We start from the raw sequence: 17,169 nt of genomic DNA, 5'->3' as shown, positions 1-17,169 counted from the left end.
GGGTTATCACAACTCTCCACTTCTCTAGGAAATGCTGGAGCTGCAGAGGGCCCGGAGGGGAAGGTTCGTGTCAGGAACAGCAGTTTTACCCCTCGGTGAGGAGGAGATGCTGTGAGAGGGCTCCTGCACTGCCGCACCGGCCCCGGAGCCACAGCCGAGGAGCGGGGGGGAAGGCTGAGAGAGCCCCGCACAGGGGATGCCCTGGGATTCGCGTTTCCTGGGGAAGGTGTTGGCTGGGAGGTCTGGGGAGAGCCTTGTGCGAGTCCGGGCTCCTTTCCCTTTGTTCTTCTGTGCCCTCTGGTGGCATTGGCAGCGATGGGATCGGGACGCGGCTCTTCATTTGTTCGTGCCCTCTCTCTGAAATGCAAGGAATGTCGGGAATAGCTCCACTTGAGCAAGGACTTTCTGCTCGGATTCACATCCCTCCCAGTTAGCAGGGATATCATAATAGTCTCCCGTGGGCAGCAGAAGAATACGTGCTTCCAGCTCCGGGAGCTCCGGGGGGATTAACCGGGATGCGAGTCAAAGCTTCAGTCTTTAGGTACAATTAACCCGCTGGCGAGGCTGGCAGATTTCCTGAGGCTCTGCCAAAAATCCCGCTTTACAAACCAAGGATTTTTTTCCTCATAAGAGGCATAAAGATTAGGCAGGACCAGTGGGCCGGTCCCTCGGCACTGGAGGTTGGTTTCTGGTTGTCAACCAGAATATTTTGTATTGTACCTTCAGCACAGATCTCAATTCAGCCACAGAGGGTTAAAATAATTCCCCAAGGTAGCTTTATCCTCTTAATGGACGGGCTCGATAATCATTCTTACAGAAAGGACATTTCCTCTTTCCTCTGCTGTGGGGGAGTTGCACCTTTTCCTGCTGGTGCTGTTCTGGAGAAGAGACCACAGCCTAGAAAACTCTGGTGTCATTTGCAGCTCTGATTCACACCTCCTGTGCATTTCTCATACTCTGCTGTGTGGTTCATGTTTGCCTTGCTTCCACTGCTCCAAATATCCTTGCTAAATCCACATCATGGAAAAGGATGGGCCATGCTGAAGGCTGGAATCTGGCAGCTTGGATAACCTGAAGCTCAGGGCAGGGGAAGGCAGTGCTTCACTTGTTAGAAACAAAAAATGGCACCTGCTGGACAACAGAGGAGATTATTATAGTCCCAGCATTTCCCATTCCCTGTTTCCTCTCTGGAAAATTGTTATAATATTCTATACCTGAAAGGAAGGGTGGGTGATCTCTGCAGGGGAGATCAACAAGAGCTTTGCTGAATGACTTCAGAGCTGGAGCCCATCATTCCTGAATGTTTGGTGTGGGCTTGGTGAGCTGTGATTTGGGAAATCATTTGCTGGTGCAGGGAAGGCGCCTGTGTAGCCTGCATTCCTGGAGGGCAGTTCTCTCTCTGACAAGGGGACAAGGTTTGCTTCCTTGGTTGCTCTTGTTTTAAGAAGAAGCCCAGAACAGAAAAGACCGACTCTCTGTACCAAACCAACTTGTCTAGGGTGGGCAATGGGAGGCAGGGACCCCACACAAGTAATTTTTCCTCCAGATGTTCATTTCTATTTGAAAAAAATATATGTTACAGCATATAGAAATGTTGTACAATTCAATCTATTAGAATCTTTACGGTGTCTTGGTCATTAGGCCTCTAAATAAAGGAAACTGATATTATATATGCTATTGTCCCCTTAATTTTAATGGGGATTTTTTACTAATACATGGGCTGGAGTAACTTGATATGTTTTTAAGGTTTTAAGTAAAGCACAGTTCTTCTGTAGCTCATCCTGATGGATGTTTTTTCCAACTTACATCCCTGCAATTGATTCTTCTCCCCCCTTCTTGCTGTTGTCGGCTCCCCTTGTCAGAGATGGCACTAGCTTGTTTCTTAGTTACTGTCTTTGTGATCCTTTGGGGATTTACTTGTGCTCCATAAGCAAGCAGCAGGAGAGGAAGATGTTTCTTTAGGCTGTAAAATCCCCCAGCATCACCACTCTGCCTCTGAGTCACATCTGCTGCCAGAGATGAAGCAGTGCCTCTTAATCCCACATTGCCCAGTCCAGAGTTCTATTGGAAAAACACCCAGGGAAGTCAAGGGTGAAGTGGTGCACAGTGCAATTCCCCTGTCAGCAATAAGAGACTTTGCCAGGACTCCAGGTGTCTGTTAATCCGTGTCCAGTAGATGATGAGCTGAAGTGAGGGACAGATGGGAAGGAGGGCGAGAGGCTGCCAGGGTCACTGAGATCCTGATGGGACCTGCTGGGCTGCCCCAGAGTGGGGTCCCTTCTTTGAGAACATAGTGACGGTGTGGTAAGGGGATGCCTAGGAACTGGTTAATGGAAATGGATCAAGGTAAAATGTGTGTGGAGCTGCTCAGAAATCCAGCCTGACCTGAGATCTCTCAGCCTGCCATCACTTTTTGGAGCCTCTGTGTGCTTCATTCCCTTGTTCTTTACTCTCCTAGGTGATATTTCTTCACCTTGTACTAGGAACAGGAGATAGAAGAAAGAGCTGAATCTTTTCAGGACAGAAGAGATAAAGCTGGCGGTGAGCCAGAGCTGCTGTGCAGTGGGCAGTGAACACCAGGATGTGAACCTGTAATTATACATCTCAAATTCTGTGAGCAGTACTCCAAGAATCATTATGTATGGGCTTGTTTGACAGTACTGTGGCTTAAGAGAAAAACATCCCCTCAAATTACTCTTTAATTTGGAAGTCAAGAGATTATCAATTCAAATCTTAAGCTCTTCTGCCTGTAATTGATAATCGTGTTCATTTAACAATCCTGCTATTGAACTGCTCCTCATATTCTTAATTCATCAGGTAACTGCTGATTTTTCTTTTGGAAAGGATAATTGAGAGGCTCTACAAGGTTGCTTCCAGCAAAGCTGAGATCAAACCTAGACTTAAAATATGGCAGATCCCAGGCTCATCCACGTAGCCCTTCAAATACAATTTTTCAGCATCTGTGTCCTTAACCCTTCTGGGCTGTAGCCATAGCTTTGATCCCAGGCTCTGGAAGCAGAGATCAGGATGGCTTTCATTAGGGGCCTGTTTAATGGGACTCCACCCCAGCTGCTAACCTGTGGAATTGAAAAAAGACCATTCCTCTAGATAGTAAAGCTTCCAGTTAAAAAAACCCACAACAAAACCCTCCAACCCATAACTAGATTTTATGTGTGTTGTTTCAAACACGCAGATGCCAAATTTAAGGACTCTTGTGCTTTTTCACACATAACTAAACTCGCCCCATCCTGCCTCAAGGTGGCAACGCTCCAGAGTCCCAAACCCAGCTCAAGGATGGGCTCCTGTTCCCTGGCCTTGGAACGAGGAGTTTGACTGACAGGCTGGTGGGGCTATTCCAGATTTACACTATATAAATTTTTCTTTCTGATTTCAAAGCTTTATGGTCTTGAGTTCCTTTGCAGAATCATTATCACATCTGTCACTGTCATTGCTATCAGGGGCTAAGAATGTTTGTAATGGAGAGCAGCACTCCAAGCTATCACTCTTGCTGAAATACTGCTCCCAAGCACACGATAGGCCAGGTGCTGTAATTATTAATAATTCCCTCTATGGTGCATATCAGCCCTACATTTTGTATTAATGCAATTTATTTTGAATTATTTCTTCGGCCGTGAAAATTGTTTTGGAGAGATTTTTTGGAAGTGTTGTGGGTTTGTTTGCTGGAATCCTCTCCTGGAAATGAGGCATGTCTCTCATGGGCTCCTGTTCGCTCTCACACAAATGAACTGCTAATTAGGATGATGAAATTGCTGGGAGAGGTGAAACCTTCCAGTTGGCCAAAGAGAAGATTGTGGATTAATCTGTGTAAAGCTGAAGGCTCGACTAAAACTGCTGCTCAACATTCTGGTGCTAATGAGACTTGTATGTCTGCCACTCCAGGAGCTGAAAGTATGGCCTGTAGTTTTTGTGGAGAGATCCAAACTGGGAGCTCACTCCTCTATGGCATTTAGTGCTTTCATCCCCACTGGTGATGACTGGAATTGGGAATGTTCAGCAGTTTGCAGTACCCAGTGATGCAAGGCAGTTTTGCTCTTTGTGGATAGTTTTTGTACATGAGTAAAAGCATCTTGAGAGACATATGGATGTTTAGAAAATTGCAGTATGATTTGGAGAGCAATTTGTCTTGCCTACCCCCTGCTACCATATTGTATCACTTCTTCATAGTTTTTAATGTACTTCTGCTTGCATCAATTCACATAAAGGAGGAAACTGCTCTCTCCATCTTTGTGAAGCACCAGGTGACCTGTTCAGTGTCATATTGGGCAAAAACTCCAATTCCAAGTTAGTTCCTTGCTCACTGTTTGAGCTTCTTAGGAGCCATGGGGAGGCTGGTACTGGTCTCATCCTCTTTTCCTGCAGTTTCCCTGAGCTCACTGAGAACTGATATACAAATATAGATATATAAAATAATATATATACATATATGTATGTATATATATATACATAAAGGCAAGACAGATGTTTTGAGACTGCTGCTGTGTTTGCAGGAAGCCGCCGGATCGTGGATGTGATGGATGTGAACACACAGAGAGGAGTGGAGATGAGCATGTCTCAGTTTGTGAGGTACTATGAGACCCCAGAGGCCCAGCGGGAGAAGCTCTACAACGTCATCAGCCTGGAGTTCAGTCACACCAAGCTGGAGAACATTGTCAAGCGCCCCAACGTGGTAAGAGAGCCCGTGGTGATGGGCTTTATTTCAGCTTCTTCCCAGAAAGAAATCTGGGAGTTTAAGCAAGGTGGTGGGAAGTGTCCGGAACTCCTGCTCGTTTAGTGTTAGGATCTCATTTTTAGCCAAGTAGAAAGCTGGTGTCCTTGACAGTGGAACTTAATTTACAGGAATTAGGTACCTGATGAGCTGTTAATCATGCAATTTGCACTGATACACAGTTCCTCTCAAGGTATTTAGGGGAAACTTCATCCAAAATTAAATACCTATCTGGTGTTTTTCCTCCTCTAAGGAAGCTTAAACTATCAGGAAGCTTGGATTCATTATATATGAACACTCCTATTACCTAAAAAAATGTTCAGGGGGTTCCAAAGCAAAAAAAGTTGGAAATACAAATGTTAGATATAGAAATCTTTACATAATTAAATCAGCATAATCACTGCTATGTCAGAATTGGCAGTAGTGGAAGGGGGTAGATTTGTACATACTTTTTAAAGGTAGAGGCCTTTTGTGATTTTATTCCCCGTGGAGTCACTAGCATGAAACTGACCTTATTAGTAAAGATGGTTTCATTTATCTCTGAAATGTAGCCAGGTCTGCTGTGCTAGCATGTAGCTGGATGTAAAACTACAGATGTGTTGCTTTCTGACACTTTTCGCCTGATTTCTAAGTCCTTTTCTAGTTACAGCAGCAGTTTTTTTCTGCTGGGGACATCTTTTACCCAAAAAGACAACATAAACACCACACTTCAGCCTGAATGGTCACAAATAAATGACAGCTTTAATTGCTGATTTGTAGAAGTAATTCTTAACTAGACTTCTTTGTTCTTTTATACACAGATCACAAATTGAATATTAAACACATATTTAGAAGTTCATTCAGATTTTTGCTGTCATTCAGACACTTAGCGGGCAATTTGAAGGTGCTCTGGGGAGTTCCTTGTGTTCAATTGATTCCGGTTTTCCTAAACACATTGTGCTCAGTGAGCTTTTAAAACATCTGTGCAAATTTCCTGGGTGCTTAGAGATGAAATACGCAGTTAGGTACCTGTTATCACGTGAAAATGGTTATTTCATAGCTGTTTAAAATGGCCTGAGTGCACAGTTGTTTGTAAAACCAGGAATATTTAGATCTCACTGAAAGAGAGATTTGCATTCCCATGGGAGTAGAAGAGAGCGTGTTGTGGAAGTCCAGTACTCAAAGTCAGCTCCCATGTATCTGTGTAAGATGTTCCCTTGAATCCTGCAGAATTTTTAGCCTATGTAAGGCAGAAATACCTGATTTAGGTTCCCTGTTGCGTAAACTCCAGGTTGCAATATCAGAATGTGACAATTATTTCGGAATCAGGGCAGTAAGCAAGTTTTGTTTTCACATACAGTTGTGATATTAATGGAATAAGTCCTATTTCCTCTTTGAAATGGAAGACATTAGCATCATATAATCCCTTTTATGTTTTCATTTTGATGTTCATAAATGCAATTTCTAGGCTGTTGGCTACAAAAATGCCACAGATAGTACAAGAGAAGGTGCTCACAGGTGCCCATGAGACAGAATTTGCACTCAGGTAAATTGACAGTAAAATTCTCCTTCCCCTGTGTTTTAAAGGGCTGAGTTGTGGTGATGAAAAGCTGCATCTTAACAAGTTGGGTGAATGGGACTTTTGCTGAACAGCAAGGTTCTCCCTGTCTGTGAACATCTGCTGCTGTCACTAGAGGAGTTTTAGACAACAATAATATGCCCTACCATGTGTTCAGGAGCTAACAGTTGATTTTGGTGACATTTCAGGTGGACTTAGTCGACTGGGTGGATAATATGTGGCCACAGCACTTGAAGGAGAGACAGACAGATGCTACCAATGCTATTTCAGAGATGAAATACCCCAAAGTGAAAAAGTAAGTCTTTAAAAATCTGCTCTTGACTGCCTTAAATAATTTTAACTTTACTGAATACAGTCTTTAGATTAGTCTCTTTGAAAAGTGCATTTTTATTTTTCAGGTTTGAGCAACTGTTTTGAAAGTGGCAGACTGACCTTAAGCAGTAAATTCTCTGAAAGTGCTGCCCAAGAAATCACATCACACAGATATGTCACACACTATAATCAGAGTCCTGCTGTAGGCTGGGCTCAGATCCTGAGGAGCTTCTAAATTGCTAATGACAGACATTAGAAGCTGAGAAATGTTTTGTGAAATGAGTTTGAAGTCCATTTCTAATAGGTGTGTGTGACTTCCTAGAAACTCTGTCACTGCCCTTCCTGCCAGTTTGCTTTTCTATTCACTTTTTCAAGAGCAAGGTCAAAGACTGGACTGATAATCGAGGCTCAGGACCTGCTCAGAGCAGGTTTGAGACTGAACACAAGAACAGTTTGTCCTGGTTCTGCCTATCTCAGCTCTAGGTTTTGGGCAAGCATAGGTTCACCTTGCTTTTTCTTCTGCTTTAACATCTTCCTGGAAACTTTTTATGTGGTGATTGGAAAAAGGAACTATTTGGGGGCCTCAAAATGTGCACTGCAAGTTTCATGGGAATGAGTACAGCTAAGATAGGGTTCCTTTAGTGATGTAATGACCTGTATGGCTGATGAACACCAGGTAATCCTGGAAGCCCTTCACTGATGTTTGTTTTATTGGCCAGACCAAATGCTGGCAGCATCCCAGGCTCTGCTGTTAAACTGACCTCTGGTGTTCTGCAAACCACCCAGAACTCCTTCCAAACTGTAAAATAGATTGGTACTAACAGATACAAAGGAGTGTGCAGTCAGGAAGTGATATATAGCATTTACTCTTGTTCTGTAAAAATAAACATTTTGGAAGGCAAAGATCTCCAAAAAAGAGAGACTCTGTGGCAGGAATTGTGGATTATGCTCAGCACGACTGATTTCAGTGGAAGTTAAAGATACTCCTACATTTTGAAAAGATCAAACTGCTCATTAGGGTAACTGGATGTGGATTGGAGTGCCCCATATATTTGGAAATGTCCTAAGTGACTTGTCTGAGGTCACACAAACCAGCAGCAGAGCAGCACTTGCTTCCCAAGTGGTTAGTCAGCGAAATAACATTATTTATAATTTGTCAGAGCTAAGAAACTGAATCATGATTCAGGGTCTAAGGATTCATGGATGGTACAAGGAAAGAAGTAAAGGAAACTATTCCTTTCCTAGAGCAGGCACACTCCAGATGCTGAAAAAGATGTAGCAAGCACACAGAGCAAGGCAGAGATGGTTTGAAGGATAAGGTAGCAACATGACTAACAGAATTTAGTAGAAAAAGCAGAGTATATGCTTGCAGTTCACTACTTGCATCATGAAATGCCAGATGGTAGGTTTCAAAGGGATTTTAGAGACGTACCAATTCAACAGATTTTGACATGGAGTTTTTCCCATTTGTGGAGGGTGGCCTGGTAGAAAGGCAGGAGATGCCTGATGAAGAAGCAGACAGGGAGTCGTGGAGGTTGCTGTCACTGGCAAAGGGAAGGTGGAGGGTGACAGCTTGATAAACTAGTAGATGTGATAGGTACAGGGAAGCTAAACACTGAAAGACTGTGAATGCTTGAAATGTGACAATAGAGTTTGATGTTGGGAAAAGGAGTTACCAGGCGTGAGTGTTAAAGGCGAGGGTGATGCAGCTGGAGTGATGAGGATGTTGCTACTGAGTGTCATCTCACAGAAAGACTAGAGAAGGATGATTTACAGCACTGTTGGCACAAACCCCTCATCAGTCTGAAGAAGCCACAAAGATAAAACCAGTAACAAACAGTGACAGTATGTGAGCACAAGAGGAGCTGTACCAGATCAGGATGAAGATCTGTGGCTCTCAGTAACCTGTCTGCTGTTGGGTGCTGGCACTGATGCCCTGGCAGGAGTGTAAAAACAGTATGAGCGTAAAATGGTGCCACTCCTAAAAATTACCTTCTGAACTTTGACTGTCTGCAGTCCAAGCAGGGGCTGTCCTGAGGTAGAAGTGGATTCTGTGTGCTCAGTGACTCTCAAAGAGATTGCTCTTCCATGAACTCATCTGGTTTAAAGATTAACTTCTCAAGAGATTGGTTTTCTCCATCTTTGGGAATTCAACTTGACCCTTTCCTGTAGAGATACTGGTCCCAGCTATTGCTGTGAGCATCCAGAGGGTTTGAGCCCTTAACATGAGATCATATTAAGTTGTGGAGGCAAAAGTCAGTGCTGTCATTTGCTTCACACTCCCCATTCTTCTATGTGAATCATCCATATTCATATGCTTTATTAATGACTGTTGTTGCTCAGAAATGGGATCGATTCATTCCATTCTTGTTCTGAGCATTCCCATAATTCTGAGAGTTTGCAGTATGCCATCCCCACCATTAACGTGTTCCCTACAAACAAAAAGCACTCCAGCAAGAGCGCTGCAGTTTCACAGACACAGATGGCATTACCAGACACAAATGTCTGTCTTGGCTCCTGCACGTCGAGTTCCGTGCTGGGAGTGAAGTTAGAGAACGCTCCATCTGCTGCTTCGGTTACCAGGAGCACCGCGTGCGCTGGAGACCACCCTGCCTCGCACTTGGACTTGCACCATTAACTTCTTAAAAAAAAATCTGGGTAATGAAGTTATTTTTCTGTCTGTAGGTAAATGTCTGCTTACCTCACAGGAGCCTTAGAGGACTGAATTAAGTGGGGAAATAGCTTGTGTCCCCTCTTTCATATCCCAGGGTGCAAGTTCCTGAGGAAAGTCCCACAGACGTGGGATCCTGGATGAGAGTGGGAAGATGCTGTGTAATCAAGAGCCAGCAGAAAAAGGCAATGATCTTTTAACATCAGCTTTTAGGGGAAGAAGCTTGTTATTATCACCATAACTATTTTCAGGTAGCTCAAAACAAGCTCAGATTTTTCTGTTTAAATTCATCCAGAACTGAAGCAATCTGGATAAAGCTGAGTCAATAACAAAAAAAAAGTACTAATTTGATTTTTCATTTATCAAAAGAGATAGCCCTGCTGAAATTATCATCCTCTTTATTAGCTTTTGTGTTTGTAGCCTTGGAAGATTACTTGCAATGCAGTGGCAATGAATAGCTACTGTTGAGGACATGAAACAGTAACAGGAATTTCTGAGAACTTGGTAATGTTTGCGCTGTGGAACAAATGAAAACTAAAGCTTTAGTCACTGCAACATCCTTTTTACCTTCAAAATTCTTCCTATTACTTCAAATATCTCAGCACTGCTGTGATAGGTCCCTATAATGATGCTGGCCTTCAGTTAAGGATGGGGTATGTTGTGTGAAACATCTACCTGTTCACAAAAGAATGCAGCTCTGTTAGCATGTCCTCAGCCCTATTCTCCCTCTCCCAGGCTGTTGTTCAGCCATCCATTCCTTTCTATTCATTCCTTTACTAAGTAGGGATGGATTTAAACAGATGCTAAAGTGCTCTGCTGAGCTGTGGTCTAATTAGAAGCTGAGGGTGCCTCTGGAGACAAGGGAATTGAGGGAGCTCGCAGCTCCCACAAGACAACCTGGCCCTGGCTCATGCATGTGAGAGACTTGTCTGCACTTTGTATGCCATTTGAGGATTGCTTTTGATACAAAACCTCTATAAGTACAATTCAGTAAAAAAAATTAGACCAATACGTGTGAGCTCTCGTTAAGACTTTTCAAGCTAGCAAAGTAAGTAAAATCTGATGTCTTCAGATCGGTGCATGAGTCTCAAGTACTCCTTTGGGTAGAACTCGGAGGACTTGCAGCATCACACACGTAACTCAAATAACCACCAGTGTTTACAACAGTTTGTGGTGGCCCTGGAGCTGAACAGCCTTGTCACAGGATGAAGAAACGAGTTGTGCTCTCACAGACACCAAACTGCTGTTCCAGGCCCGGCTCGCAAAGAGCTGGCAGCTTGCTTCAGTTCATTGTGCTGCTGGGAACCTCTTCAGGTCACCCGGGGGTCCCCGTGCGGTCCCCGCTCGTGGCAGCGGCACGCTCGGGTGTGAGCCGGGGCAGGACCGGCCGAGGGTGCGACCAGGGAAGTGTCGCTCGCTTTGGTGCCAGTGTGGTCTCGAAGTGTGATTTTTAGGCACTTCACAAACTCTCCGGTGCACGGCAGAAAACTGGCTTCTCTTATCTGGGCTGTTGTTTCCGTGTGTGACCGACTCGGACCGTAACCCCCTCAGGGCAGCAGCCGGGCCTTTCATGTGCGTTTGAAGTGCACGGCGTGTGGTGACCACGGTGTGTGACGATTTTGTTCGTTCCCTCGGGCTGGGAGCACTCGGTACCGCTCCGCAGGAGGGGGACGGAGAGAAGGTTGGTCCCGGCAGGGCACGGGCACAGGGCCCGCTCCGGCCGGCTTTGAGCGGCCCTCCACGGAGAGGGCTGGCCCGATGCTGGGGGGCCCTGCCGAACGTGGGGAGCCGGGGTTCGTCATCCCTAACGGGGGAGCCGGGGCTCATCCTTGAGGAAAGCCGGGTTCATTCCCCGCAGGAGCAGCCAGGATCACCCCTGGGGAAGCCGGGGCCCTCCGTGAGGAGATGCTGGGGCTCATCCCCGCGGGGCAGCCGGGCCCTCCCCTCAGCGGCGGGGCCGGTCGCTGCCCGGTGAGGCGAGGGTGGGGGCGGCAGCCGGGCCGGTGCCTCCCGGGTGACAATGGTTTCTTTTGTCTTGCGGCGCAATTTGTGGCTTCCAGTTGCAGGGCCCCAGTGTGGGAGCGCTGTCGGTGCGGGCCGAGGCGCCCCGAGGTCGCCTTTGTTCGTGCAGCCTCCCGGCAGCCCCGCTCGCAGGCCCGGCAGAAGGGCCCCCGCGGTGCCGGGATGCTGCCGGGGGCCGCTCTCCCCGACACCCGGAGCGTCGCTCCCGGCCGGGGATGGGGAGCGAGGCCCGCGCCTTTCCCCGCGCTGGCACTTGCAGTTGGCTCATGGGTCTGTGGTATTCGGTTTCAGGCTCAGGGATTTCAACCAGCCGGCGCTGCTCCTGGGAGGAAGGAAGAGCGAGCTATACTTTTCTCATTGGCCCGAACAAAAAACAGAAGCCTCTGCTGGGGTTTGGGAGTGGTTTATGGGCTGAGCTCAGTGGCAGGGGAGCCCTCGCAATGCCAGAGGGAATAGAGCCGTATGGTGCGCGGTGCCTATTGCGGGAGACAAGGAGCTGAGCTCAGGGTAATGCTGCTGCCTGTGCGTCCGCTCGCGTCTCCCCGGGCCCATGTGCATGAACGCTGCCGCTGCCTGCCCTGCCCGGCGCTGCCTTCGCATCCCGGCGCGGCTCTCGCTGTCTTTGTTTCTCTGTTTGCTTGCGGGTTTGTAGCGATGCGTGGCGAGTGCATTGTGGGTTTGCCTGGGAGTGTGGGCTCTGCGCTGGTTTATGGAGCGGTGTCTGTGTTGTTCCTGTGTTCCCAGCTCGCTGTGTTTGCTTAGTGGTTTAGCTTCATTTTTATCATCTCCCTCTCTTTTTTTTTGGATCTCTGTGTTTGTTCTTCCTCGTGAGTTTGCAGGTTACTCCATATTTCTTCGCATCATTTCTCTAACAAATTTCCCCAGATGTTTGTTTTGTTTTGTGGGGTTTTTGTTTTTCTTTTTTTTTGGGGGGGGGGAGGTGGGCGGGTGGGAGGGGGAAGTTCCCCTTTTCTCCACATCACAAATCTTTCCTCCAAAATAACAATACATTAACTGGACAAATTTCAGGCTTGTGGAGAACACAAACCAAACTCTTCAATCGGGAAGCTTCCCCCAACAGATTACAAGCAGCTGCGTGTTTTAAAACCCTGACTGAGGCTGTGCAGGGAGATAAAGTGGAGTGTGCAGGGGTTGGATGTGGTAGCACTTGTGAAAATATTCAACTTGGGGCATCTTTTGCCCTGCTTGTGTTTTCAGGGTGTAACTCTGGTCAGGTTGTATCCCCATGCCTGACGTGGGATTGCGTTCCTGTAACCACTGTACCTGCCCTGGCCCAGAGTGCTGTGGCCACAGCACAGAGTGGGATGTAGTTCCTAGATTTCTTTCAACATGGATGCTGTGTTATGGCTTTTTTTTTTTTTCTTCCCTCTTTTCCTTTTTTTTTTCCCCGCTGTTGTTATGGAAAACCCTGAAAAGTTGAGTGGTTCCCCAAATTAGCAGCTGTTGGTGATGAGAAGGAGCTGGCTGAGGCTGTGCCTGAGATTAGCTGTGGCATGGAGTGTGCTGGGACCATGTGACTGCGGTGTACATTGGAAGAGGAAGCTGTAGAGGTCAATGCAAAGGCATTGTGCCAGACTCTGGCAACCAGGGAGAGAGCTGGATGGCGGAAGATCCTCCTGCAGGCTCCTGAGCCGGCCGGGAGCTGTTGGGTTTGGACAAAAGCAGGCCTGGGAGATTACCAGCATAAATTAAGGCATGGCTTGTTTGTGGATGGAAAGAAAAACAGTTTATTTTCAAAATGCTTTGCAGGTTTTTATTAATCGCCATATGTGACTCTTTCACTAAAACCACCTTTATTGGAGTGAAGATTGTGTTTAGAGGAGTTTCAAGAAAACAGAGGGGAGAATGGGGAAAAACAAGGAAAAGAAAGAGTTGTGTGTTCACAGTTACACCTGCTTTGGCGTTTTCTCACAAAACTAAATTTTAAGTGCTTTGATTTGACAGGATTCAATCCTGTTGTTTCCTCTCTGAACATAAACAGTTTGACTGGTTCAGGTTTTTGACTACTGAAGAATAGTTAAAACCAGCTAATGCCCAGGCCGTGTTTGCTCTTGCAGAATATCTTAATTCAGTGGGTGATTGTTGGTAGGTAGCACTGTCTAGAAAATTTTTGTTGTTAATATGTGATGTATTTTATATCTGGCCTTTTGGAAACTCAGTTGACTCCATAAGGATTTGAATTTTTTACTTTGAAACAACATGAACCTTTAATACTCAGTCAGCACTGCTTACAAGCTGAGAATTTCCATGCTGATTTTTTTTTCCTAATGAGCAATAATTATTCAATCTGTGACTTTTTGCAGTTTGGCTGGAAGAAAGGCAACTTCCTTTCTGGGCTTCTTTTATTGTTTTTAAATTCTATCTGACTTGTAATCAACAACATCTTGGTAGAGAAAACATAAAAGGAGAAATTAAAAAAAAAAAGTGTTTGGGAGGGAAGGACTCATATTTTGAAATGGAGCATATTGAGAGTGTAGACAGCTTCTTGGCTAGCTGTGATTTTTGAAGCATCTGAAATACCCCAGGGGCAGCAAAAGCTTCTTCCTGCTTCTGAAGGATTAAAAAAAAAATTAAAAAAAATCCAGAGTGGGCAAGAGGAGAGACGTGTAATTGCACAAGGAGAGGTTTTAATTGTGAGATGAAGGCGCAGGACCTTTTTTGAAGCCCACAAATTGACTGTCTTCATGACAGCATTGCGTATCATTCTGTCAACTCCGGCTCGGGATGTGGTTGCTAGGCAGCGGCTCTTATGGACCCAGAGTGGCTCTGATTTGCCAGCCTTCTGCAGACACATGGTAAGGTCCTTCCCAGCCTATCATCTACAGGGACTTCTGCACGCCGGCTGCATACTGCTGAGCTTCTCCTACCTGAATGTGAGCAGAAAAAGACACACTTAAATCAAACCTTTTTTTTTTTTTTTCCCCTTTCCTTTTTATTTTTTTTTATTTTTTTATTTTTTTTTAACAAACAAATCCCCTTCCGGTAGTGTTTCCATAACTCCCCTTAAAAACCAAACCAAACCAAACCAAAAAAAAAAAAAAAAAAAAAAAAAAGGCCATGAATCGGAGACCGGAACAAGGAAAAGAGGTTAGTGGGTTAAGTGGTGTGTGTTTCCTGCGTTTGCAAAGGTGCCTACAGTGAGGAGGGCGGCTGTGATTCGGCCATTAGTTACAGATGGTGGCTGCAGGCTGGAGATTCCTGCAGCCAGACCACAGCTCTTGTGTCTTTTCCAGCAATGCAGACTTTAAACTGCTCAAATCCTGTATCAAGACGGCGTAAAAAATAGTGGATTTGATACTTAGTGTGGCTGCCAGCTGGGTCCTTTATGTGTTTTGATGCAGAATGCCTAGAAATGTGAACAAAAAGGAGTTAGTTTGCCAAATGAGGTTTCTGTCCCCTAATCTTTGCAAAAATGGAATGAGTGGCAAGTAGGTAAAGAACATTTAGGAGGATTTATAAGCAAATTAGATTTTTCAAAACTTTGAAGCAATTTGTGTACAACTTTTGGTGAAGGTTGTGTCTCTGAAGCAATGAAGGAGAGCATTAAACAGATCACCCCAGGGACTGGCAGTGACATAAGAAATATTTCTGAACAGCCTAACTTTTAATGTTTTTCTATTCCCTAACTCTGAAAGCTTTAATTCCTCTTGTATGAACAGCAAACTCAGACATGGAGATACACATTTTTCAGCAGAAACCTTGTTACCTCCATGAGACAAATTCCTGTACTGTAAATGCAGAAACTTAATTGGTGGAAGCAGCATTGCACAGGCAGTTAACCTCTGCAAATTAAGATGTGAAAAATACTGTTTCAGACTGATTCCTTTTTGTCCTTCACTCTGCTTGCAGGTACTGTTTGATGAGTGTGAAAGGATGCTTCACTGATTTTCATATTGATTTTGGTGGCACTTCAGTGTGGTATCACGTTTTCCGTGGGGGGAAGGTAGGTGAACCTTTTCTGATATTTGTTTTTATTTCTCTGGGCTTCTTACAGAGGGGAGGGCTTTCTTTTCTTTTCTTTTCTTTTCTTTTCTTTTCTTTTCTTTTCTTTTCTTTTCTTTTCTTTTCTTTTCTTTTCTTTTCTTTTCTTTTCTTTTCTTTTCTTTCCTTTTCTTTCTTTTCTTTTCTTTTCTTTTCTTTTCTTTTCTTTTCTTTTCTTTTCTTTTCTTTTCTTTTCTTTTCTTTTTTCTTTTCTTTTCTTTTCTTTTCTTTTCTTTTCTTTTCTTTTCTTTTCTTTTCTTTTCTTTTCTTTTCTTTTCTTTTCTTTTCTTTCTCTATATTTTTTTTTTCCTTGAGGGCATCAGACTGTTTCAGCAGCTTTGTTGATACACACAGAGCTTACTGAACTAGAAGGACACCACTCATGTTATGAAACAAACAAGTGATTTATTTGAAATACCAAATGTGTTATTTGCTGGTGGTGGTGCTTTTAGGCTCACTGTTGCTGTGTGGTCCAGAAGTGTCTTGCAGTGAGATGTGGCTGTGTGTACCCTTGTTGGGTCAGAGTGCCCTCACAAGTCTCCTGTAGCTAAAGCTTCTGTTCCTTTTAGAGATTCCACGTTCCTTTGCTGTGTACAGCACAATAAGCCAGAACTGAAACATTCAAGGATACAGAAGCCTTAAAATACACAGCATGTACAGCTGTATTGCCATCTTTCCTGGTTTAGGATGTTTATCCCAGCTGTAGTGTGGACAGTGTATGGTGGGAACAGAAGTCAGTCAGTGGTACAGATCCCATTCCTCTCTGTAGCTCAGCACAGCTCTACTGTATCAACATGCTGTTCTGAGCTGCAGGTAAACCACAGGCAGCTTCTGAGTAAGATATTTCTGGAAGAGAGATGACAAGTGACAGTTACCCAGCCACTTCCAGCACGTGGGCTAATTGCTGCTGCTGTCTGTGTGTGCTTCTGTGTACAGCACCTGGAAAACAAGTGCTTCATGCAGAAAGCAGCTCATTTGCCTAGCACATGGTAGCCTGGTGGAGTCTCTCAGCTGTTTGGGTTTTTTTGTTGTCTGTTGGTAATAGTTAAATCTTTATTTTGTTTTTAGATCTTCTGGCTGATTCCACCTACTCTGCAGAATCTAGAACTTTATGAAGAATGGGTTCTCTCAGGAAAGCAGAGTGATATCTTTCTGGGAGACAGGGTGGAACGGTGCCAAAGAATTGAGCTGAAACAAGGCTACACGTTCTTCATTCCTTCAGGTATTCCTGTTAACTAACCTTCTGGAATGACTGGGAAAGTGTTTTACTAACAGTTCTCTGTAAAATAATTCTTCACACCTAAATCCCATACTGACTTCTTTATTTGCTGTGGCAGAAGAAAGGCCAGAGACTAAATGTGCTTCATTTTCCAGAAATTAAGACCAATGGAAAATGTACTGTGAGGAAGTGTGTGCAGTGATCACGTGTGTGTACTGGGAGAAAAGAGAGAGGAGCTGGGCCTCTGGAGCTGTCAGTTCACCACTTCTCATCAGAGCTGTCCTGACTGCTGCTGTTAGCTTTCTGGGAAAGACAGTTTTCTCTTTTTGTGATCTCTTCTGGCAGGTTTCACCTGCAGTTCAGTAACTTGCTTCTTTGCCTCCATCTGTAGCCAGAGGTGGGTCTTGGCTCCCTGGTGGATCTCAAGAGAGATTCCAATCCATGGGAGAGTGGGTGCTGTGCTCCCTCAGATTGCTTCTTGGGGAAACAGCTTCATTGTTATAACTCCTCAGAATTTCAGAGATGGCGCTGAGTCTGGACATCTTCCAGCAGCCCAGCCACACTCAATTTTACACTGCTGCCCACCTCAGTAGCTGTGTTGCATGATCCAGGCTCATCTTGCAAAGCCACCAAATAGTTGCTGCTTTGAAGGCTGATGC

At 44.9% G+C, this 17,169-nt stretch overlaps 1 protein-coding gene across 5 annotated transcripts in view; it reads left to right on the top strand.

Annotated features, from left to right (window-relative positions):
• KDM2B (lysine demethylase 2B) overlaps nucleotides 1–17,169 on the top strand; it is a 106,445-nt gene that overhangs the window by 19,801 nt on the left and 69,475 nt on the right. For 4 of the 5 annotated variants that reach the window (XM_088064895.1, XM_005524268.3, XM_088064892.1 and 1 more), the window contains 4 exons: nucleotides 4,509–4,687; nucleotides 6,473–6,579; nucleotides 15,160–15,253; nucleotides 16,360–16,513. In XM_088064895.1, coding sequence (XP_087921021.1) covers nucleotides 4,509–4,687; nucleotides 6,473–6,579; nucleotides 15,160–15,253; nucleotides 16,360–16,513 — 534 coding nt within the window. Of the gene's footprint in view, nucleotides 1–4,508; nucleotides 4,688–6,472; nucleotides 6,580–11,688; nucleotides 11,797–15,159; nucleotides 15,254–16,359; nucleotides 16,514–17,169 lie in introns of those variants that run through there. The other variant, XM_088064894.1, reaches the window with a different exon arrangement.

Source organism: Pseudopodoces humilis, chromosome 20 (genome assembly GCF_049639895.1).
Source record: "Pseudopodoces humilis isolate 2021_Gansu_Grassland_sample_001 chromosome 20, ASM4963989v1, whole genome shotgun sequence".
In the NCBI taxonomy this organism is placed as follows: Eukaryota; Metazoa; Chordata; class Aves; order Passeriformes; family Paridae; genus Pseudopodoces; species Pseudopodoces humilis.
The sequence above is the reverse complement of the archived record's forward strand: the minus strand, read 5'-3'. Positions and strand labels throughout refer to the sequence as shown.